Source organism: Pseudocercospora fijiensis (assembly GCF_000340215.1).
Source record: "Pseudocercospora fijiensis CIRAD86 unplaced genomic scaffold MYCFIscaffold_10, whole genome shotgun sequence".
In the NCBI taxonomy this organism is placed as follows: domain Eukaryota; kingdom Fungi; phylum Ascomycota; class Dothideomycetes; order Mycosphaerellales; family Mycosphaerellaceae; genus Pseudocercospora; species Pseudocercospora fijiensis.
The window spans coordinates 1,925,963-1,948,216 of NW_006921541.1; the positions used below are offsets into that span (position 1 = coordinate 1,925,963).

At 49.3% G+C, this 22,254-nt stretch overlaps 9 protein-coding genes across 9 annotated transcripts; 5 read left to right on the forward strand and 4 right to left on the reverse strand.

Moving 5' to 3' along the window:
• Window positions 1–732: 732 nt before the first annotated feature.
• On the forward strand, window positions 733–2,399 carry MYCFIDRAFT_87222 (uncharacterized protein; the record flags this gene model as incomplete). Its single annotated transcript, XM_007933433.1, has 3 exons — window positions 733–939; window positions 1,061–1,165; window positions 1,220–2,399. The coding sequence occupies exons 2-3, from the start codon at window positions 1,092–1,094 to the stop codon at window positions 2,397–2,399; spliced, it is 1,254 nt and encodes a 417-aa protein (XP_007931624.1). The 5' UTR covers window positions 733–939; window positions 1,061–1,091.
• A 1,899-nt stretch (window positions 2,400–4,298) lies between these two features.
• MYCFIDRAFT_200267 (uncharacterized protein) lies at window positions 4,299–4,823 on the forward strand (the record flags this gene model as incomplete). Its single annotated transcript, XM_007933434.1, has 1 exon — window positions 4,299–4,823. The coding sequence occupies one exon, from the start codon at window positions 4,299–4,301 to the stop codon at window positions 4,821–4,823; it is 525 nt and encodes a 174-aa protein (XP_007931625.1).
• Window positions 4,824–6,438: 1,615 nt separating this feature from the next.
• On the reverse strand, window positions 6,439–7,192 carry MYCFIDRAFT_79125 (uncharacterized protein). Its single transcript, XM_007933435.1, has one exon. It carries the CDS (start codon window positions 7,149–7,151, stop codon window positions 6,585–6,587), a length of 567 nt encoding a protein of 188 aa, XP_007931626.1. The 5' UTR covers window positions 7,152–7,192; the 3' UTR covers window positions 6,439–6,584.
• Window positions 7,193–7,520: 328 nt separating this feature from the next.
• MYCFIDRAFT_216906 (uncharacterized protein) lies at window positions 7,521–8,383 on the forward strand (the record flags this gene model as incomplete). The annotated part of the gene is made up of 1 exon (XM_007933436.1): window positions 7,521–8,383. Exon 1 carries the CDS (start codon window positions 7,715–7,717, stop codon window positions 8,381–8,383), a length of 669 nt encoding a protein of 222 aa, XP_007931627.1. The 5' UTR covers window positions 7,521–7,714.
• A 527-nt stretch (window positions 8,384–8,910) lies between these two features.
• On the forward strand, window positions 8,911–11,283 carry MYCFIDRAFT_50576 (uncharacterized protein). Its single transcript, XM_007933109.1, has 4 exons — window positions 8,911–9,124; window positions 9,182–9,805; window positions 9,859–9,957; window positions 10,016–11,283. The coding sequence occupies exons 1-4, from the start codon at window positions 9,000–9,002 to the stop codon at window positions 11,019–11,021; spliced, it is 1,854 nt and encodes a 617-aa protein (XP_007931300.1). The 5' UTR covers window positions 8,911–8,999; the 3' UTR covers window positions 11,022–11,283.
• Window positions 11,284–14,407: 3,124 nt separating this feature from the next.
• MYCFIDRAFT_184091 (uncharacterized protein) lies at window positions 14,408–15,333 on the reverse strand. Its single transcript, XM_007933437.1, has 2 exons — window positions 15,101–15,333; window positions 14,408–14,951 (listed from the first exon to the last, which is right to left on the reverse strand). Exon 2 carries the CDS (start codon window positions 14,770–14,772, stop codon window positions 14,497–14,499), a length of 276 nt encoding a protein of 91 aa, XP_007931628.1. The 5' UTR covers window positions 14,773–14,951; window positions 15,101–15,333; the 3' UTR covers window positions 14,408–14,496.
• Window positions 15,334–15,666: 333 nt separating this feature from the next.
• MYCFIDRAFT_168463 (uncharacterized protein) lies at window positions 15,667–18,258 on the reverse strand. Its single transcript, XM_007933438.1, has 2 exons — window positions 17,952–18,258; window positions 15,667–17,897 (listed from the first exon to the last, which is right to left on the reverse strand). Exons 1-2 carry the CDS (start codon window positions 17,974–17,976, stop codon window positions 15,814–15,816), a joined length of 2,109 nt encoding a protein of 702 aa, XP_007931629.1. The 5' UTR covers window positions 17,977–18,258; the 3' UTR covers window positions 15,667–15,813.
• A 311-nt stretch (window positions 18,259–18,569) lies between these two features.
• On the forward strand, window positions 18,570–19,476 carry MYCFIDRAFT_179346 (uncharacterized protein; the record flags this gene model as incomplete). Its single annotated transcript, XM_007933439.1, has 5 exons — window positions 18,570–18,865; window positions 18,900–18,940; window positions 18,972–19,061; window positions 19,090–19,331; window positions 19,360–19,476. The coding sequence occupies 5 exons, from the start codon at window positions 18,570–18,572 to the stop codon at window positions 19,474–19,476; spliced, it is 786 nt and encodes a 261-aa protein (XP_007931630.1).
• Window positions 19,477–19,541: 65 nt separating this feature from the next.
• Window positions 19,542–20,714, reverse strand: MYCFIDRAFT_157871 (uncharacterized protein; the record flags this gene model as incomplete). Its single annotated transcript, XM_007933440.1, has 1 exon — window positions 19,542–20,714. Exon 1 carries the CDS (start codon window positions 20,634–20,636, stop codon window positions 19,542–19,544), a length of 1,095 nt encoding a protein of 364 aa, XP_007931631.1. The 5' UTR covers window positions 20,637–20,714.
• Between the last annotated feature and the right edge of the window lie 1,540 nt (window positions 20,715–22,254).

Consider the following 22,254-nt stretch of genomic DNA (forward strand, 5'->3'; position numbering starts at 1 on the left):
TGCAGAGGATAGCATTGTGGTGTGGGTTCACAGCCTCACTCGTAGCTGGCCACGGTCATAGAGTGGTTGAGAATGAACATCCCATGTTACACCGCTGACTGACAATATCTGCATCGTTGCTCATGCTTTCGTGATCACCCGCAAAGCTCGCTTGGATACGACGGAGCTGGGCCCGGCAGGGGCGGGCAGGGGCGGGCAGGGCAGGGCAGGCGGAACGGGAGACGGGAGACGGGAGACGGGAGACGGGAGACGGGAGACGGGAGACGACTGGTCGCTGGACGTGTCACTAATGCAAGATGTCTGGGATGTCGTCGACTCGGTGTGCGTCTGTCGCTGTTTCCTGCTGTATAAGGAGTTTTGGGGTGCACAGCTGATGATGGCTGGACGGAGACCGTGGAGGTCGTGCATTGCAGTTCGCTTGCGAGCTAATCTACGAGCGACGGCGCTAAGATCTTGCTCGTCTGTTCCGCCGGTGGCGATCGTCGATTTCGAAGACTCGCGATGCACATTAAACATTCCTGGGGGCAACTCTAAATCGCCGGGTGCGCGCTGCCTCCCTCCCACGAGAAGAAGTCGATGTTGGAGGCTTGGCCGCTTGGACGTGGAGCTCTCTATCGCATCCTGGCCTGCTGGTCCTTCCTTCCCAAGTCCATTCCGCTGCCCGACGCTTGTCCATATCTGTTCCCGCCGCCCACGCACATCCTCGCTGCCAATCTGCCTCTCCAGTCGCCACTCCTGACAACCTCACTGGACAGCACACGCCAGAAACATTTGTTATTAGACAAATCCGAGGCAGCATATCGAACCAACAGACATCGGCCACTCGGCCACTCGAAATCAAACATCCCTCTCGCCACAGCTTCTCCCCGCACGCATCGACAGGCCTCCCTTGGAATCGGGGAACGAACCATCGCAAGCTCACCCAAGAACCTCCCACGAGTAAGTCCCTCTTCCTCCGACATGTTGACAGCACGCAAAATCCATCGCGTCAGACATTTGATCCTACTCCACTCAGTCGTCTGGTTCCACGCGCTTCATTTTGGTTGACTTGGTACGACAGACGCGTTGACTGGTGCAACCAGCACGCTACCATGCCTCCCATTCGAACAATGCCGACCGTCAAGCCGGTGAGGACCGAGCGTACTCACGAGGAGAACCAGGAAAGGTATCCAATACCATCACCATCGCTCTCACACCTTATCATTGACACAAGTCGCAGAGCATACATCGCTGCCTCGCGAAGAAGTGATCGTAGTCTCGAGGCGCGAGTCGAATCTGCCCGGCGCGCGTCAGAAATCCACAAGAAGAGAACCGGGCGATCTCTTCGAGTACGAGAGGAAGATGTTATGAATGAGGAAATGTATGAGGAGGAAGACGACGACTTGCCAATGCAGTTCCGACGGATAAACGCCCTCCATCCAGGTCTTGCGTTCAACCCAGCCTTTAGCGACAGAGTTAACAGCTATCTTGCCGGCCAGATTGGCGTTAGGAATTATCTCCACCAGGCCATATACCAGGCCAACCAGAGTCAATACAACAATCACTTCCTGAATCCCATGATGCAGCAAAACGCCTTTCAAAACCCAATAATGCAACCTCAAGCAATGAACGCCGCACCTCAGTCCCCGTGGCCAATGAATATGCAAAACGTGCAGCCAAGTAGCCATGGTCGCTCTGCATCGATCGCAACACCACAAGGCTTTGCGAGTCAGCAGCAGTCAGGCATGCCGACCGGCTTAGATACTCGGCGCATGTCGCTGAACCCAACATCACCAGGCGCTGCATCTCCTGCCATCTCGCACCCTCGAAGCACACACTCAAGTCAACCGCCGACGCCTCACGCACTGGTCAACTCCGGTCAATCGCCAAAGCAAGTGCCGACACCACCACAATGCAACCAGACGGCTACGTCGCCAGTGCCATCGACGGCACCTACTGATCAAAATATCTACCCGTTGACCACCAAGCTGCCCATCGAGTCACAACAGCTACTGGATGGCCACCCAGGCTTTAACGTGCCATCTTACCAGATGACTCCAGGGTTGCCGATGCCATCCATGGCAGCCTACAGTTACAACCCCAACGGCAAACCGGTAAAGGGAGACTCGGGAAGTGGCTCACAAGGGGGCTTGAATCAAACGCTCACGTCATTCTATCAGCAAAACACCAGCCCTCATTCGCCTTTCGATGAACCCCAGTCTGCAGCAAGCGCACCCGCAAACTTGGACTTCAACTATAACCAGAATATTTACGGCGATATGGATATGAGCGACTCCAAGTACGCATTTAACATGGACTTTGGCAGTGGCACCAATAGCGGCCAAATTACTCCTGCTGCAGGTCTTGACTCTTCGTGGAACCCAGACGACTTTTTCAACTACTCCGCAGCATCCGACTGAAGTCGCATCAGGGCGAGGGAAGCTTTGGCGTTCGCTCAAATTTGAACCACGTCACATCATGACACACTCATGCCTGAACAGCTGACCGATTGTTGGCTACTGGCTAAATATTCGAAACCCTATGGAATGGCTGCAAATCTGAGTAGCCGGCTCAGTGATGTTCGGACCGCTCTCGCTGAAAGTACAAAAGGTCGTTTTTTCTACATGGCAGGGCACCGACAGGGGTGTGCGAAGATCGGCGACCGAAAAGTCGCAAAAACTGGATTGATTTCAGCAATCGAAAACCTAATGCAAACGGCCTGCTTCGACTGGACTGGTGCCTTGGCGCCACGTAAAATACGATTTTGTTCGATTCCAGACTCCAGTTGTAAGTTGTAACTTGTAACATTTCCGACGCTTTTTAGCGGAACCTTTACGGGGGAATTCTGGAAGCGGAATGACGGTGGAAACATCAGTATTCTGCGCACTGAGACGAGGACACGAATTTTTCTTCGAGATACCATGATTTTTGAAAGGTGTTGTGGATTACGGGTAATCTAAGCACGAGACGGCAGCTGCAGGCATGGGAGATCTTGGGAGATCTTGGAGGATTTGAAAACCGAGATCTGGAGGCCTAGGCGGAAAAGCACACAAACTGGGGATTTGAGCTTGAGAGACCTGGAAGCTCGGTGTGAAGAGATGAGAAAATTATTAGTGATCGGTGTAGTCAGTCCGCTTAGCAACAAGAGACTCTCCACTACCCAAACTATGATCGCCCATCATCTTCTCGTACCCATCCCTAGACCACAAGACAAATACTCAAATAACTTCTCGGCACGCGCCAGACCGAGCAGTGTAAAGCATGACATCTTCACGCCGGTACGCGAAGTTTCGTCGTGCGTGAAGGCTATTACCTACCTCATAAGGCTGGACCTTCGGTATAGAGTCGTACCTCGCCATCGCGCGAGCTGACCAGACCAGACAATTTTGTGATTCAGTCAGCTAATACACAAGGGCTATATCACCACTCTGCGAAGTTTGACAAGGAACCTGACTTTCCCTTTTTATTTTGTGCGGTTGCTTACATAGTTGTCAGAAATGCCAATGGTGTGGGTTGGACGGTTGTCAGTTCATAGTCCCTTCAAAACAGAAAAACAGCCACAACCGAAAGTTTCGTAGGTGTACTGTATGTACCTGAAATTTTTATACGGGTATTGACCGTATCTCGTGGTCGTAATAAAGCGGACGTCAGAGGGACAATTTTTGGCATTTGCGCGATCGAAAGTGGAAAGAGATGAGACTCATTTTGATGGAGGCAGGGCAGGGATTTGCGGTGGTGCCACTACTGGAATAGGAAGTTGCGTTCTTTTGATGCTATCCTGGGATTTTCTTTTTGTGATAATGTGACAGGGGAGGTGGGTTGGGGTTGTAGGCCGGAATGTTGGTTGTGATGAGGATCTTGTTGTGTTCGTGGAGATTTACTGGAGTAGGTAGGGTTTCGAGCGTCTGTTGTGGTAAGGCTTGCTTGGTAGTCGTGAGGACGATTTTCTCGAGTGCCGAGATCTGCCGAAGAAATTGGCTGTGGACAATGGGAGATCCAGCTTCGCGAGAGGTTGTTGAAGCAGCGACCATGCTGGCTGCGGAAATCGAACGTCTTCGTAGGTCGTGTCATTGTTGATACCGAGATTGGCAGCAGATGGAGGTCGGACACACGTCGAAATATGGAAAGTGGTCAGTAAGCAGAATTGTGTGCAAGTACCGTTGCCAGCGTTGTGGAGATGTCCTCAAGTCCTCAGCGATGTTGATATATATTTTTCCCGATGCTCGCTACTGCTATCACTTCAATAATCAACAGTTTCACATATCAAGACGTCGTGCTCGCCAGAGAAAATCGTTTGAGTCAGAACACCACCGATCAAAATGTCCGGAAATCGACAGAACAAGCGCGCCCAAGGCAAAGAGGCTGTCAGACTGGCAGCCACCAGAAATCGCCAGGGAGACGGCATCGACAGGAACAGGTTGCAATTATCCAAAAAGCAATGGGGCACGATTATTTTCCTGCTCCTTTTGTTCGCAGGTTCTATCTTCGAAGTCGTTCTAAGACTATCAGACGCTCTTGGGCCATGGGTCGGGCCTATGGCATTCATTTCGGTAGCTGGAACCGCCGCGTTCTTTGCGTGGCAAGGAAAGCGCAGAGACTTGCAATCCCGCCTCCAGATCAGACCCGGCAAAGAAATCAAGGCAGAGTGGCAATGGCCAAACCAGTCTGCTCGTGAGGATGGGGTCCTTAGAAAACCACGGGACCAGAAGAGAGCGGACCGAGAAATTAGAAAGGCGAGCCCAAATGCAAAGAAGGATGACGGGCGCAGGGACAGTGTTCTTGCAGAAGGCGAGCCGAAGCGCGAGCAGGAGCCAGAATCAATCCTGACCAACAGTAACCTGTGAAGGGTGGCGGACAGTTCTCGATTGCATGGCAGAATCTCTGGGAGGATCTGGAAGCATGGACCGGTATGGCTCAATGACCGCGAAAAAGTTTGCGAAGCTCTTAAGTGGCGCAGAATGTACGGAGCGAGTTGCAGCTCCTAATCCTAAGGTTGCAATCTCGTTGCACGGTTATCTCGAAGTGTCGAGCAAGTCTCCGAGAAGGCTTATGGGCATCCGCTCCGATTTGCTGAGAGTCCATGGCCGCTGAAGCTCACCAAGTAATCTTCCATGTAGGTAGAATCGACCTAGAGAGTTTCTGAGGTCAACAGAAATGTGTCTCCATGACATATTCCACGTCGCGTGGATTGTAAACACGTGCGAATGTGTAAGTGTGGCATATTGGAGCCACTCCAAGTCGAAGGCCCCGTGAAGGGCTGCTGCGGACGAAGCTGCGGCCGGAGCTGGCCTCATTTGGCAGAAGCACTTCTGTATCATTTCGTCAATGGTGGCGCAAAAAATCTCATACTTCTGGTTCGCCGATTGTGAGGAAGCCTGTTCTTTGAGCGTCCGACAGCAATAGATACTCTGATCACCAATTCCGGACGAAGCTCACTCCGTGGCGCACTCCTGAGGTAGTGCTGTCGTCTCCGACACTGACGCCTCAGCCTCCCTCAGTCGTGAATTTCCGGCTGCAGTCATGGCTTGTCCACAAGGTAGAACCATCATTAGCTCTTACCCGTCTACCCATGAGCATCGCGCGCTTTCGTCCTTGAATTTCGCGTGCCTTCCACGTCAGTTAGACCGTCAGTGAATGACACAGCGATGCATGTGAAACGGTCGCACGTGTCGCTTGCGTCACTTCTGCGCATTCATAAATCCAGCCTCACTTCGAAATAATGTTTCCGAAAACATAGCCATCCAAACCACTGCCATCCGCCGCCACCACCACCACCACCACCACCATGGATCCACTCGAGAAGGCTCTCGTTATCGCACTGCTGCTGACACTCGCAATCATCACAGCCCTCACGCTCCTCGCCGGAGTGCCAGAATCGCATCTGCAGCGCATACTCGCAGAGCGACCAAAGATCAACGTAAGTGAGAATGAGCCATTCACCTTTCGTTCCAACAGCGCGACTGACCGCAGCTCCACTCTACACTGTGGTCCACGCATCTCACGTCGCGTCTGGCGCTCGCAGAAAGCATATGTGGCACGGAGCGACCATTTCTTGAAGCACTCTTCTGACCTCGATTTCAGGCTCCCAAAATCAATCAAGACCCTCTCGCAGCACATACACACGACTCTGCCGAGGACCAGAAAGCCAGACGTTCCGCAAACATCGCCAAGATTCGAGAAGAATGGGCCGCCAAGAAACACAAGATGTACCAGCGCTTGAAGACAGCGTACGAGATGTACGACCCCAGCACGGACTCAGAGGCAGACAGGATTGAGGCTGAGTGGGATCAGATACCGAAGCAGAATGTATCTTTCGAATGAGCCAGAGACGATGCCACAGTAAGGGAAGCAGGAATAGGAGCGATGAGAACAGGAGTCCATCAACGCTCGCTCCGTGGGCAAGGCACTACAAAGCAATCGAGTCGCCTAGGTATTCTCGCAGACGAAATCGGTGGAGTTGCAGCGGAGCAAAGATGTGTCCTCAGGAACGGGCAATGAAGATTCTGGCTAGCAATGGAGGGTTTGCATAGCATCCGGCGGTCGCTCGCAAATATGGTCATAGGGGGTTCGGCCTAGGATTCAACAAGTTCTCTCTCACATCCTCCTCACTCTCCTTTACCATCTCCATCGCGATATACGTGCACACCCCAGATCTTCTCGACAGCCCAGCTGTGCCCTGCAACACTGATCGGTCCTCCTCTCCACAGTGGTAGCACCTGACTCCGATCTTTCCTCCTTCGTTCCAGTTCCCGAAATACTGTGCCCTGTTTGAACCCTTCCACATCACCACCTCTCAACAATCCCGTGTTCACATCTGCCGCCAAACTCCACAGTCCAACAGCTTCCACAACGCCCACGACCCCAAGCCTCTCCCTCGCCAATCCAGCAATCTCACTGCAAGTATACCCTTTCTTTTCATCCACATCCAATCCCTCTAACGGAGTCGTCTTCCACGACACGCTGGGGACATGAATCTGCAAGCTGAAGAACCCATTATTCTTCAAGAAGAGATGTCGACCAATAGCCACAGCCAATGCGACAGGAAAGTCCAGGCCAAGCGCAAGATTTCCAGCTATGGAGTCCTGGAGTCGGATTGTTTGTGAGTCGTGGGGATTGCGGTTCGAGTAGAAGGAAAGGAGGCGGTGGAAGGGCGGGACGTTCGAGGAAGCCATGACAGGCTATATTCTAACGTGCGAGGAGGGACGGCAGGGTTGGCATACAATTTTGATCAGTGCTTCCACGGTCGTTGACATCACGATGTTGATAGAGAGCGTACTGACATCTCAGCACGGAGGATCTGGTTGGTGCGGAGCTCAGTCCTATTGACATAACAAGGCTTTGCACCGAAAGCAACCACGACTTGCACACGGGTTACACTAACTGCCGACATCCCGGCTAAATAGGTGACCAACTATGGCCTAACTACGCGTGTAAAGATGCTTGCAGATTACTATGTGATTGCAGCTGTACGACGTGGAAGCAGCACGCGTTAAACAACGAAAGACTAATCGCATAGCGAAATGAAGAGAAAGTGCAAGCGTCGGAGACAAATGAGTGCGTATATTCTATTGAATTTCGTTTCGATAGTGCACAGCTCCTGCCCTCTCAGGACGTCGCTGAAGTTGCAATTGCAAGGTGCTCTTTGGCTCCCGAACCTCAATCCACCAAACACCCACACCCACACCCACGATCACCTCTCCCAAGACCGCTTACAACCACCATAAGAGATTCGACCATGCAGTCTACCACCCCACTCTCCCAAGGCTTGCTCGACCTTCCGGCTGAAATACGAATCATCATCTACTCCTTCCTCCTCATTTGCCGTAGCAACAGCCACGTCTCCATCTATCACAACTCCACGCTTACCCGGAATTACACCAGCCACATTACCGGTCTCAGTCGCAGCATTGCCATCCTCCGCGTCTGCAAGTTGATTCAAAAGGAAGCAGCGCCCGTGCTCTATGGCAGCAACAAATTTGTGTTCTGCTCCATGTTCTTTCCCAATTTCTTGGCGCAGATTGGCATCAAGTCGGTATCGCTTCTGCGCGAAGTCGAGCTAAATTGCATCATATATCAGGAAGGGCTCGGTCGTGGTGCCCGCATGCTTGGCTCAGCCGTGTCGATGAAGAAGTTGACGTTGGGAAACGACTTGTGGTCGCCTGAACGTCCAAAACTCATGGCATATACACTGTGGCCAATGGTGAAGAGTCTCGATGCTGCGCGGAAGTCGAAGTCGTGCCCGACGCAAACTCAGACCGACGTTCTGGAAATCTTGGAATTTGTGCAGCAGGTCTTCTCGGAGGATCAATTGCGACTACCAAAGGAACAGGCGAGAGACGAGGCTGTCAACTTTACCAGTCAAGTCAGGGAGATTCTACGAGAGAATCTGCTCCTCGGCGCTTAGCCGCAGCTGCAGTACTGTATTGTTGAAGCCGGAACAAGCCACCGCACAAATCAACGTCCTGCGTTCGATCAGGCTTAATTATCATGGAGAGCAGCTCAGACTCAGGACTTGGCAGGCTCGAGAGATGAGTTAGCGCTGAAATGTTTTGGCTGTTCTGCTCTTCGTATTGCGGCCTCGGGGGATGAGGCGCTGCCTCACTCATCTACATGGCTCTCAATTTACAACTGCATTCTACGCCGGACAATTATTCAATGCTGTGCCAGATTCTCACGTGGCATTCCTAGCAGCTGGAGCACAAAGTTGCGCAAACTTGCTCAAGGCTGAATCCTTCAGGCTCTGCTAGCCAAGAACAGCTTAGCTCGTGATATTTGCCTACCTTCTCTGCAGACACTCCACAGGCCAGACTCTTCTAAAACGTTCTCAAGCACGCGAGGCATTGCGCTAACGTTACGCCTTCCAATCCTTGACCACAATGTGCGCTGCTTATTAACCCTTCAAATCTTCTTGGAGATGCAACCCTGGCTCCGTTCTTAGCTCTTTCCTGTTGAACCACCAGCGGAAGACCAGCCCGAGTGAACCAGATTGATTCGCGAAGACTATCGAGAAATCGAGTACTATGGACTCCATGAAGATGGGAACTCCATGGCTGGACAAGCCCTTGTCCGAGACCTACCGAGACTTCACCTGTCAGTTCAACGACACAGCTTTGTGCGAGTATGAGTCTGGATACTGGAGATTCTGGTGAGCAATGTGCAACGATAAACGCTTCATATTAAACGATGCTAATAAACACTACAGGTACGAAGCCGACCATCGTTATGCTCTCCCAACAATCGCTTTCTTCCTCGCCACGATTCTCGTCTTCGCGATAGCAAGCATCTTCAACCAATTCGCTTCAACCTCCATACACCACAATGCATACATCAGGCAAGCAACAGCCTACTCTCGCTTCCTCAGCTACAAGACCTTCCGAATCTCATCCCTCAACTGGAACTCAGCACCAATCGGCATCCTCGCCCTAGGCGCGATCGGAGCGATTTATTTCTTCTGCATGACACTCGCCCCAAGACCATACTACTGGCCCAACACAGAAACGATCAATTTTGGTAGCTCACCGCCAATCGCCACAAGATCGGGCTGGCTATCGTTAGCATGTATGCCATTCGTATTCGCAACAGCAGGCAAGAGTAATTTCGTCACTGCTGTGACGGGAGTCAGTCATGAGAAGCTACAAGTGTTCCATCGATGGATCTCCTATGCGTTCTTGGTGACTGCGTTGATACATACTTTCCCTTTTATTGTTTATAATATCAAGACTGGGACAATGAAGGAGAGCTGGGATACTTTGGTATTCTACTGGACTGGAGTCGTGGCGCTTATTGCTCAGGCATGGTTGACTTTTGCGTCTTTTGGACCTTTGAGGTAAGAAACCCGTCCTGAACAGCGAGTGGAAAGGTATGCTGATGGTGAAACAGAACGTTGTGCTACGAATGGTTCAAGTTCTCGCATTTTGTCGCAGCTTTGGTCTTCGTGCTTTTCCTGTTCTTCCACTGCGATCATACGCTTTCGTCATGGTAAGTTCTCTCTCTCGCCACACTCACGCCGAAAATAAAGCTAACCTCACCCTCAAAGGGACTACTTCATCGCAACCGGCGTCCTCTTTTCATTATCATGGCTTCATCGCCAAATCCGAATCTACTTCCAACACGGCATCAGCCATCGTGCATCCGTCAGCATCGCATCGAACGGCTTCATCTGTGCACGAATCCCCACGCAAGCATCTTGGACCGTCGGACAACATTTCTTCATACGATTCATGTCTCTGGGACTACATGCCTGCACGATCCATCCTTTCACCGCATGCTCGCTTCCAACAAGAACAAGCTACCTCGCAAAAACGGATTCCGAGCTCGTCTTGTACATCCGACCACGAGGCGGCTTCACAAGCAGACTTGCCCGGCACGCAGAAGCTCATCCCAACAGTCCCATCAGAGTCCTCCTGGACGGACCATACGGAGGTGTCGATATGCAGAGACTCGTCACAGGCCAGCGTCAATTGATCGTAGCGGGAGGCTCAGGTGCTGGTTGGCTCTTGCCGATGATCAGTGCTTTCCTTAGAAGACAAGAACTTTCTGGCCCAGATGTCGTGCCCTCAAGTGCCAAAGTTGTGCTTGCGACACGAGATCTCGCTACATGCTCGTGGTTTGAAGAGACTGTTCGAGAACTTCTGGCCTCGGAGGAAGGAAAGTTACCAGCAAATCTTGAAGTCGAGGTGTACTATACCGGTTCCGAAGCGGCGGTAGAAACTGGTCAGCTCCTGCACAGCACTGAGAAGCCAGAGAAAGCTGAAAACGTCCAGCGAACCCTCGAGCGGGGAGATTCTGGGTCTGATTCCTCTGATTCTCGACCGATGGATATTTCAGGTATCAAGCACTTTCAAGCGAGACCTGACCTGCGAGCCATGATTCGGGCAGAAGCGACCTCGTCAAGTCTAACGGATGAGCTTGGCGTCTTCGTTTGCGGTCCTTTGAGTATGCAGAGTGATGTCTCGAATGCGGTTGCGCAGGAGCAGTTGCCGGTTATGAAGAATGGGGCCAAGAGTATTTATCTTCACATGGAGCACTTTTCTTGGGCTTGATCGCTTCGTAGAGTGGAGTAAGAACTACGAACTTTATGGGTCCGTGTTTTCCAGTACGCTGATGCCAAGTATGACGATGGTATGGTATTGCTGCTGCGATCCTAAACGTTGAGTAGCTTCGTCTAGAGTCGTTGCTAGAGGGTGTGGTACGCATTCGAGGAGAGCTTCCGTGGACATGCTGCTGAAGGCCGAATTTGAGTTCGTGCCAGTATTGGTGCGAGAGCGAATCCTATCGTGCTGCTATCAAGCGTCTCGCCGAAAGGATCAATCATGAATCCCTCGGATCCCTCAAACCCCTCGAATCCCTCGCCAGCTTCGATGAAGGCCAAAGCATCGTTCGCACCAGTAAAAGCCCTAGACAAGAATATTCCTCTTCTTCCTCCGCTCTTCGCCAAGGTCAGCGCTGACTGCTTCGGAATTGCTCTCAAAAATTTCAGATCAGGCGACCTCGGATCCGGAGGAAGGTCGTCGAGCTACGAACCAGTTACGAGAAGCAATGATGACCAAGATCAAGAATATTGCAACGACCCAGATATAAAGCTTTGCCCAATAAGCGCAGTATTCGTCTCTCTGGGGTTGTCGCATCGTGCTTCTGGGGACGAACATGTTGTGTGATGGCATCGATGGCAGGGGTGCTTGTTGGGATTCGCTACATCTATTCTATGGCATCTCACCAGTAGTAGGAAGTCTTCTGCATCGCGGAAGATTCAGAAGAGGTTCGCTTGGAGGAAGAAGTGTTCTTCATCATCAAACCCGAAGCCGGAAGGTCCGGATGCTTACATGTCGGGTGTGTAGAGGTTCCTCGGATGGGGGGACTCAGAAATCCTGACCACCGAAATCACCGACCTGACCACCGAATTGACCAATCGGATAGAGCCGTAGTAGTCCGTACGGTGGGCCGTGCGTAGCCTCGGCTTAAGTTAGCCCTACTTGCCGAAAGTTAATCGGAATCGACTAGGAATCGAATAGGAATCGAATAGGAATCGAATAGGAATCGAATAGGAATCGAATAGAAATCGAATAGGAATCGAATAGGAATCGAATAGGAATCGAATAGGAATCGGATAGGAATCGAAAAGGAATAGGAAAGGAATAAGAAAGGAATAGGAAAGGAATAGGAAAGGAATAAAAGATAAAGTAGATTTCTATAGCTTTAGATAACTTTAATAACTAAAAAACTTATAAATCTAAAACTAGATACGGCTAGTAAGTATAAAAGTAGAAGTATATGTAAGTTAAGGCCTAGCGCTATAATTTTATAAGCTATAACTAAGTAAATAAATTACTTTAATAAGACTCTTAAAGAATTCTAGTACAATTTAATTAGAAGTTATATAGAAACTAAATAGGTCTAGAAGGCAAATATAGTCCTAGCTTTACTTCTAACTAGATACTACTAGAGTAGTTCTAGGTAGAACTAAGTAGTATATCTAATTCTAGGTATAATAATATCTAGTAGTGTTTTCATATAGGTATATATCTAGTATATAGGGCTATATTATTAGTAATCTATATTCGTTTGTTATAGGAGTATATTTTAGTACTATCTATATCCTACTTATATTCTAATTAAACTCGCTACTAGAATTAGTGCTATTATTAAAGTAGATTTTTCTTCTAATTAAACTAAGTCTTATTATTTTAATATAATAATATTTTCTATATAGGTAAGCTATTTAGTTATTTCATTTAGTACTTAGCTAAGTTTTTCTAAAATTCTATATAAATCCTTTCTAAATTCTTTCTATTCTGTTTTCTTTATATTCTATTCGTATTAGCTACTATAATTATTTTTTATTATCTAAATAGTTAATAGTCTCTAAGTCTAGTTAGAGAAAGTCTTAGTAATTAACTAATATAATTTTTAAATATAGCTAATCTACTAGCTAATTAGTTATTTTAGTATTTAGCTAAACTATTTCTAAAATTCTATCCGAATCCTATCCGAATCCTATCCGATTCCTATCCGATTCCTATCCGATTCCTATCCGATTCCTATCCGATTCCTATCTAATTCCTTTCTAAAATCTTTCTAAGTCCTTTCTATATTCTATTTTAATCCTAGTTAAATTCTTTTCGAGTCCTATTAAATTAAATCCTATTCGAATCTAATTCGAATCCTATTTATTTAGATTTCATTTAGATTTAATTTAGATTTAATTAAGTTCTATTTGAATTTTATTTAATTTCTATCTAAATCTACCCCTAAAACTCTTAAACTCCTTTATATTTTTAAAATTATATTCTATTTACTTTCTATTCTATTTATATTCTATTTGTATTCTTAATATTTTCTATTTATATTAGCTACTATAATTATTTTTATTATTTTAATAGTATTTTATAGTCTCTAAGTCTAATTAGAGAGAATCTTAGTAATTAGCTAATATAATTTTAAAATATAGCTAATTTAGTAGTTAGCTAAACTATAATTTAACTATTTCTTAGATTCTATTTAAATTCTATCTAATTCCTATCCGATTCCTATCCGATTCCTATCCGATTCCTATCCGATTCCTATCCGATTCCTATCCGATTCCTATCCGATTCCTATCCGATTCCTATCCGATTCCTATCCGATTCCTATCTAATTCCTATCTAATTCCTATCCGATTCCTATCCGATTCCTATCCGATTCCTATCTAATTCCTATCCGATTCCTATCCGATTCCTATCCGATTCCTATCCGATTCCTAGCTAATCCCTATCTAATTCCTATCCGATTTCTATTTTATTCCTATCCGCTTTCTATCTAATTATTATCTAATTCCTTTCTAAATTGTTTTTTAAGAGTACTATATTAATTCTATTTAAATTGTATTTAATTCCTATTTAATTCCTATCTAAATCCTTTCCGAATCCTTTCTTAATCCTTTCCGAATCCTTCCCGAATCCTTTCCGAATCCTTTCCGAATCCTTTCCGAATCCTTTCCGAATCCTTTCCGAATCCTTTTAAAAAATCTTTACCCTATAGTAATTATTATAGAAGTAAAAAAATAAAAGATTATTTATTTCTTATTGAAATTTCATTTAAATTCTATTAAAAATATAATAAACTTACTCAATGGTTTCGCATTCCAATTAGCTTAACCTCGGCTAACCCCCTGTCATTTTAGAGTTCCTGACCACCGCGGTGGTCAGCTCGGCGATTTTGGTGGTCAGACCGGCGCTGCGCTCCTCGGATGGATACATGCATGCTAGTTGTAACGCCTTCACGGAAGAGGAGAAGCCCAGGAGCAGGGGTATGCCAGTGTTGCAAAACGAGCTCTGGCAGCGAGAGCAGCAGTCCAGCCTGTCCAGGATACTCAAGGCTTTTGAGGGGGTACATATATACATACATACGGAGTTCCAGACTTCCAGTACAGTAATTCAGCCTTTCGTTGTCTCTGTGCACAGACCACTCGCTTAGCTACCCAATAGCTCCTTCCTCACGCTGTCCAAGCTATACGCAAGCCTTCCGCATATCAGATCAACATCAATAAAACCTCACAATCCTCCCACGATATTGCCTCAACAAACCCTCCGTCTCCGCATCCAACAATCCACTCCAATCTCCTCGACTCTTAGCATCCTCAATCTCACTTTCCTTACGTTTCGCAAAACAGCCCTTGACTGCTTTACAAACGGCCACGATTTCGCCAAGCCTGCAGTGACCCAGTGTGACAAGTACGTCTCCGCCGCAGGCTTTCGTCGTGGAACGGGAGATGCGCAAGTCGATCGTGCAGGGCTGCTCTGTGAGGTACATGCGCATTGCGGAAGTGTCTTCGAGGCGGAGGAATTCTGTTGTGGAGTTTTGATAGATGAGAGGGAGAGGGTGTTTGGCCGTGGGTTTTGATGAGGTGCCGTGTGGCCAGAGCTGGTTCGAAACTAATGGATTGAGATCTATTGCGTCGGTAGTCGTTCGGCCTTTTGGAGTGTTGTGTCGCCAAGGTATGATGCTCCTCTTGTACGCGGTATCCTGAAGGTCTTGGTGGTGTTTTGCATAGTTCGCGTCGAGATCGGTTAGGAGAAAGATCTTTTTCTGCAGTGGCTTTGATCCATAGATTGTGTCGCGGAAAGTCGAGCTGACGCGAATGCAGGTTAAAATCGTTCTCGATGGAGTATCGAGAAGTATTTCTTCAAGAAGCTCAACGGTGGTGAAAAGAGGGCTCGTGGCTGCGCTCATTGAGATCCTGTGATCTGATATTCAACCTATCTAGATTCGCCGCTTTGCTTACAGAAACATGTCTCCTTGGGAGAGGACTTCCATCGAGGACTTTAAGGGTTGCGACATGTAAGACTACCTTTGGCATGTCCCTTGCTCATGGTCGAGAAATCAACTTGTCACGAGGTCAGCACGCTTTGTATTATGTATTAGAAACCCAATGTGAACATGAAGTGCGGTGCATCTGATCGCAGGAGCACGAGCTGAGACGATTTCTGTGCAACAGCCATGTTTTTATAACGTAAAACGTGAGGGGTTGCCAATTGCCGGAAAGGGTATTTTCTGTGGCTCATAGTCTCATAGTTGTACTCATGAAACTGCAACGGCATGGCAAATACTGTAGAAAGCACCAGAAGTGGGCGCTCGAATGTCTCGTCCCCAAGTCGTCCAGTCGTGCTGAATGGCCTGGGTCTCTCATGAGAAATGTCAGCAGCGCCAGGTAGGAGAGGCAATGCCAAACCAGGCCTTTCCACGAACGGCCCATCGGGCATTTGAATTGTGGGTTTAACTTTACAGTATGGTCGGGATGGTCATGTTGAGACACAGCTCTGACGTTTTGACACGCTCTGAGGCCATTGAAGCGTTGGTCTAGTCCCCAGTATAGCCCGCAGCAGTAAGTTCCTTCCTCACCTGCTCCTCAGTACCGATCTTGAGCACCTGCGTGCCTTCGAGTTTCTCGCCCCCAGCCTGTCTCATCTTTAGGTCATCAATTGCTCGCAGCTTCTTCAGTAGTGATCGGATCTTCTTCTCTTCAGGCGTGCCCGCACCTGGAGATGTAACACTCAGCTCGGGGGCCTCGACGGCAGCAGCGGCAGGAGCGACCGTGGCACCGTTGGCGCGACCCTTAGTCGCGGCAGGTGCGCCAGAGTGAGGCTGCTGGGTGTTGACCGGCGGTGGTGCGTCGCGCCGTCTCGAATGAGGTCGGGAGCCGTGCTGTTGATTGCCTCTCTGTGTGTTCGAGCGGCTTCGAGAGCGTTGGTTGCGATCGTGGGGGCCTTCACCGTTCTGTCCTGGAGCCTGCAGGCCTTGCGACTTCGCCTCTGCCTCCTTCGCTTTCTTAGCCTCACGCTTCTTCTTGTTCTTGAGAGCTGCCTTGCTCAGATTCTCGTCGCCATCTTGAGCAAGAGACACACCTCCGCCTGGCGCAGCGCCAGGAGGGAGATCGCCACTGACCGTCTCAGCACCAGGTACGTGACGTGGTCTAGGCGCCCTAGGCCCGAACCCGTTCGTTGCTGGCTCTTTACCAGACATCATCTCCCTCACAAAGGCAGCACCGCCTTCGTCTTCACGCTTGAAGGCCAATGGCGTGGCAGTGCCGCGGGCACCAGGTGGTCGGTAAGCACCAGCAGGCTTTGAAGGCGTCTTTCGAGTGCCAAGGTAAGCTAAAGCTGATGGGTGTGGAGTTGGGACTGGGTGAAGTGCGTTCTCGACAGGGTGCAGCGTAGCAGACTGAGGGCGCCAAGTGACTTGGTATAGCTCCGTCATATCCTCGTTGTACATCAAACCACCTCCAACATGCCAGATACGAATCCCGTTGTCCACACGAAGGCGCGGGCTCGTGGTCGCCGTCAAAATGTGCTTGCCATCGGGGCTCCACTCGCAAACGGAAGCGTTGCTGGCCTCAATCGTGCACACCTTCTCGTAATTCTTCGACAAGTCGTAGATGTCCATCTGTCCCGCCAAGTTTCCAAAGCCGGCAACAATAACGAATCGACCGTGAGGAGAGAACAGAATCGTGTTCCTGGGTCCAAGGTTGAAGCTGTGCTGAGCGATAGCACGGTGGTTGAAGATTGTCGTCTTGGCTGGCATGTAGCCGTATACGACACCAAACTCCTTCGAGTTTGGAGACCACGTCACGTCGTGGATGGGACCCTCTTTATCGAGTGTGATACGAGAGTCAAACCCGCCATTAGCGCTCAGGATGTACATGTTTGTCTCTCCGTAGTAACTCTTGTTGCTCTTATCAACCTCAGTCTGCGCGAGTACAATCAGGCTGGTACCCTCCTGGTTCCACTTAAGCTGAACCTTGTCGCCCTTGAAAAATGTCTTCTGCGACACGGGCTGCGTGAACTGCGGAACGTTGAAGACCTTGACGGCGGCAGGCTGACCATTGCGCTCAGGCACGAAGACCGCCACAGAGTTGGTCTTGCCAGGCGATAGCGCAAAGTCGGTGACGCCCTCGACGCGCAGCTTGGTCCAGACAGTGCCAAGATCTTTGCTCTCGTAAAATTGCACCTCGTTGTTTACACAACGAGCACAGAACTGTTCGTCCTGCGTGTATTGCAAGTTCCAGCCAGTCTGATTCTTCTGCACAAATTTGCCTACAACGGCGCGCTCGCCATCTTCGCCGGCATTTTCGTCGATTGTACGCCACACCTTCAAATTCTTCGTCGCATTTCCCTCCTCGTCCTTGGACGGGCGTTGCCAGGTAATGATGAAGGTGCCAGCGGGTGAGAAGCCGAGCTCGAAGACATTATCGGCGGGCAGCGTAGTGACAACATGGCCCGTGGAGGCATCAACGACGGTTACGTGTTCTGGCGAGGCCCAGGCAAAGAATCGGCCGTCTGGAGAGTAGACGCTACACCGGAGATTGCCCTCTGGACGCTGAAAGCCAGGAAGAGCCTCGTAGACGGGAGCTGCGTCGAACACGCCGATGTGCTTGGAAGTGCGGTCTGTAGCGGTCAGCGTCCATTACTATTACGTGCAGGAAGACATCGGGGACTTACAGGCAAGCTGAGTCGGTTGTGCCATGGCGACGATGGGCTCTGCGGGATTGAGCCTTGCTGTCGCACCGCGTAGCTGTCGACCCGAAACTTGCGTTGTCGTTGCCTGACGTGCGCGCGTGCTCGTGCGCTTGGACTGCAGTTCAAGTTTGTGGCTCTTTGTTGATGCGCTTGTTTTGGAAGTCTTTATTTGGCAGTGGCTGGTGCTTGTGGCCTGAGTTGAATAGTTAAATCCACCTCAGTGAAGGGCAATTCTCAGCAGTTCAGTCAACTGGAGCGCAACAAGAAGCGGCGTGGCCTCGAGAGCGAGCTTGGAGTGGGATGCAGGTGAGAAGGAGGCTCAGAGTGATCATTTCGAGTTCTGCCGGACGCAGACGCAACAGCTGGCGGCGGGACGGATCGCTGTTCGCGGGATCTGCCGAGGAAACCTTGTCTGCTGGCGTCCGGCGTCCGCGACTTTGACACTTTGTGCAAGCAGCGAGACTGCTTACTGTCACAGTAGCGACAATGCCTCCTGCGACGCCGCTGCCGGCAGCCGCGCCTTCGCCAGAGGTGCCGCCTGCATGCCCCCTGCTCGCCCTTCCTGCCGAATTGAAGGATGAGATATATCGACTAGCTCTCATGGAGAAGAATGCGCTTGAAGTCACTGCGGACGGTTACAGACGGCCAGCTCTCCTGAATACATGCAGAGAGATTCGATCAGAGACCTTGAAAATCTGGTACTACGGGAGCCGTTTCAAAATCTCTGTGTATGACTTCAACTCGGACACGATATTCCGCTTTACTAGCTCAGTGCGAGCCTTCGGCATCAGGCTGAGCCTAGTGAATTGTCGGTGCAACTACTACCACAACCCTCCCTCGTGGACGAATCTAGTCTGTTGGCTAAGACGGTATCATGCAAAGGAAATCCACTTGGCGTGTTTTCGAATTGCAAGATTAAATGTACTGCAGCGTAAACCCCACCTCGCCTCACCACACATGGTTGCAGGGATGTTTGCTACTGTGAAGGCGATGCGGGACAAGCCCTGGAAAGATGTCGAGGAGTTGATGAAGACTCTCAGACCATGTTTGGCTGTCCAAGATCGGAGGTGGAAAGAGGACTAGGCTCGCGTCGTGGCCGGAATGCATGAGTGTTCGGAAGCTCCTGTTGAGGCACCCGGCCAAGAGTACAGGACCAAAGTTCCTTTTCATGAGCCTGTGCCGGGAGTCCAACCAGCTCATGATCGGGGAGGAGTGATTGAGCGTCACCAGCGGATCAGAGGAGCTCGTTTGAATACCGAGTGGCTGAATTTACATCTTGAGAAGGCGCTGATGAAGAGTTGCAGCAGCCTCGCGTTTCCGCTAACCAAAGTACTTACATTTCCCAAGACTCCTACTCCTTTTGTCTCCTTTTGGTATCAGCACCATTGAGCCACCATTGTTCTATTCCCTTGACGAATTCCTGGGTGAAGTCCGACAAGCTGAAGTGGAGCAAGAATTGCTGTCAAATGCTGCGTACGGCTTAAATCTGATCGTTTCCTACAATTAGCAGATTCTGAGGAAGACGATGAGAGCACAGCTATCCATCAAGGTGTTGTAAAGCATAATTTGACCTCAGCTCGTCCAGTCCGGCAGCAATACCTTTCTTCCTTCGATCTTACCATCGTCTAAATCTTTCAACACTTGTAGCAGTCCATTGACGCTGGCAGTACTCAATTCCGGCCGAATCACGCCATCCGCTAACAGATCCAGACATTCTTTCAGCCCTTCGATCTCGCCAGCAAAAGTCCCTTTAATGGCGTAGCATTTTGAGACCATCAGTGCCGGGAGCAGTGGCGTCTGCATACTCAGAAGTCCGACCACGACAATCGTTCCCGCTGGCCTCACAACCATCTGAGCCGCGATATGCGTCTGATCATGACCAACAAAATCAATCACCTTATCAATACCCACACCTCTCTCAGCCAGCACCTCATGCATCGGCTTCTTCTCATAATGCTCCTCCCCAGAACAAAAAGCATTCTCCTTCCTAACACCCAATCTAACCGCCGCCTTCACAGCCTCGGGTTTCTTATCAAGAACATAAAGATTATCCTCCTTGACACCAAGATACTTCACAATCTGCACACCATTCAACCCCAAGCCCCCAAGCCCAACTATCGCCACCGTATCCTCCGGCCCAACCTCACCCGTATACTTGATCGCATGATACGCTGTCAAAATCGCATCCGGAGCAATCGCCGCATCCTCAATCCTCACACCTTCCGGAACTTTCACACAAGCATCAGCCCTCGCAGCTACAATTTCCTGCATGAACCCATCTTTCTCTAAACCATAACCGCCGTTATTGGGTTCTCTACACAATCTTCTAAATCCGAGTTTACATTCTCGACATGAACCACAACCGGGTACGATATGGATGGAGACTTTATCTCCGACTTGGAGACTGGAGACTTCTGAGCCGATTTCCAAAATTTCTCCGGCGCCTTCGTGGCCTAGAGTGAATTCTGTGTTGCCTGGCAGAGGTTCTGGACGGGCTATGATGAGGCAATCGGAGTGGCAGACGCCCATTGCTAGCATTTTTACTAGGACGCCGTTCGAGGCACATTTTGGGACTTGGATTCGTTTTTTGCAGAGGACGTCTGGTTTTCGGCCTTGATGACAGCGCCAGGCCCATTGGAGATTCTGGTCGTTTGTGTCTGAGGCCATTTTGGGCTTGCCTGTGTTCCTCAAGGTTTCTGAAGGTATGTAAGAACTGAAGATGTATAGACGAAGGCTTTGGAGCAGACCTGTTCTTGACGAGTGCCTTCCCCAGCTTTCCTTGAAGTATACAGCTTCTGACTCACGTTATGCTACTCAAATTGCTTACCTGAGAATCTCCGCATCAAGTCATCTCGGGGTATGATGCCGGATCGTGCAGAACGTGTAGGCGAGCTCAGCTCCTGAGACTTGGGGATCGAGGCCGAGGTTGCGAAGCGCCTTGATTTCAGCCGTCAAATTTTGATGGTTGAATTGAGGGCTTCAAACTTGCCCAGTGGGCCAGTGGAAGCCGCTTTCGCGCTCAACTCTCAACATCGAGCAATAAGATTGTTTTTATTTCAGCAGCTAACTACATGGCAGCTAGCTACTACCTTGTCTGCCATTCATTAACTGCTATAGAGGAGTTACCCGGCACCGGCAGCTCGTTAAGGGAGTCGAACCCTTCTACTATCGCTCCCCTATATACTATCTTCCGTCGATAGTAATTAGTACCGCACCTACTTAATTCAAGGGAAGAGCGTACGAGGACTGGAATACTACGCTACCTTAATCCTATATAATCCTTTCTAAATCTAATAACACTAAAGCCTAGAAGGGCCCTTTAGTAATATATACCTACTAAAGGATCCGAGGCTCCTATCGGATCCTAACCTGCTTCGGTTCCTACCCCTAGAGTTGCTTAAAGGTCCTCGCGTTATACTTCTTTCCTATATACTTATTAGTTAAGCAGGCTATCCGATTAACGTAGACCTGTTTCCTAATTAATGTTCTAAAAAACTTAACTACTGTATCGATACGCTAATAGTTAACCGGCTTAGTAAAGGAGTATAATAGGTAACACTTCTACAAACCCTATACTAGAGCCTAGCTTAGTACGAGCTAGCGCCTTCTATCTAATCTACGGAGGTTTAGTAAAAAGGCGGTTAAGACTACTAGCCCGTCTAACGTCCTTACCTCTAGAACTTAGACCGAGGAGACTCTATACTACATTAAGTAGAACTCCTCCTAAACCGCCTTAGAGACCTTATAGTCTAGCTAAATATGGTTTAGGGAGAGATCCCTCCCGTCTACTAGGCATATCTGCTATACCGGTTCGATCTAGGTAAGCTAAGAGCCCGATTAGACCTTTCTATATACGATCCGCTAGAGTAGGTTACCTGCCTTTAGCGTACCGTATAGGAGGCGGAGTGATTTCTAGAGGTCCTCTAGGTCTATTTTATATCCCGTTATTAACTTATATGCCTAGAGATACCTCTAGGTTAGCCTATTAAAGCTATGTCCCTTTAGGCGCCTCGTAACGAAAGTCCTATACGCCGTAGCGAAGCCGACTTTGCTAAGCTTAGCCGGGTCGCTATAGGTTCTAAACTGGTATTTATAACGAGGCCGAGATCTCTAAGGTCTATCCCTCTTATTAAGTAGGGCCCGCTAGTCCGTCGGTAGGGCTTTAATTAAGCCCCTAATAGCCTTACGGGCCCTATTAATGTTACTTCTGCTAACAATTGTAGCAGGAATATTAGGGGCTCTTTTATTAGGGTCCTATACGTCCCCTAATAGTCGAGCCCCTATA

Bases quoted from the DNA above. Each gene is read 5' to 3' on its own strand.
- MYCFIDRAFT_168463 (XM_007933438.1), bottom strand. From the start codon at position 17,976: ATGGCACAACCGACTCAGCTTGCCT. The intron at 17,898-17,951 runs GTAAGTCCCCGA...TGACCGCTACAG, and splicing joins ACAACCGACTCAGCTTGCCT to ACCGCACTTCCAAGCACATC.
- MYCFIDRAFT_184091 (XM_007933437.1), bottom strand. From the start codon at position 14,772: ATGCGCATGTACCTCACAGAGCAGCCCTGCACGATCGACTTGCGCATC.
- MYCFIDRAFT_79125 (XM_007933435.1), bottom strand. From the start codon at position 7,151: ATGGCTTCCTCGAACGTCCCGCCCTTCCACCGCCTCCTTTCCTTCTAC.
- MYCFIDRAFT_50576 (XM_007933109.1), top strand. From the start codon at position 9,000: ATGGACTCCATGAAGATGGGAACTCCATGGCTGGACAAGCCCTTGTCC. The intron at 9,806-9,858 runs GTAAGAAACCCG...ATGGTGAAACAG, and splicing joins GCGTCTTTTGGACCTTTGAG to AACGTTGTGCTACGAATGGT. The intron at 9,958-10,015 runs GTAAGTTCTCTC...TCACCCTCAAAG, and splicing joins GATCATACGCTTTCGTCATG to GGACTACTTCATCGCAACCG.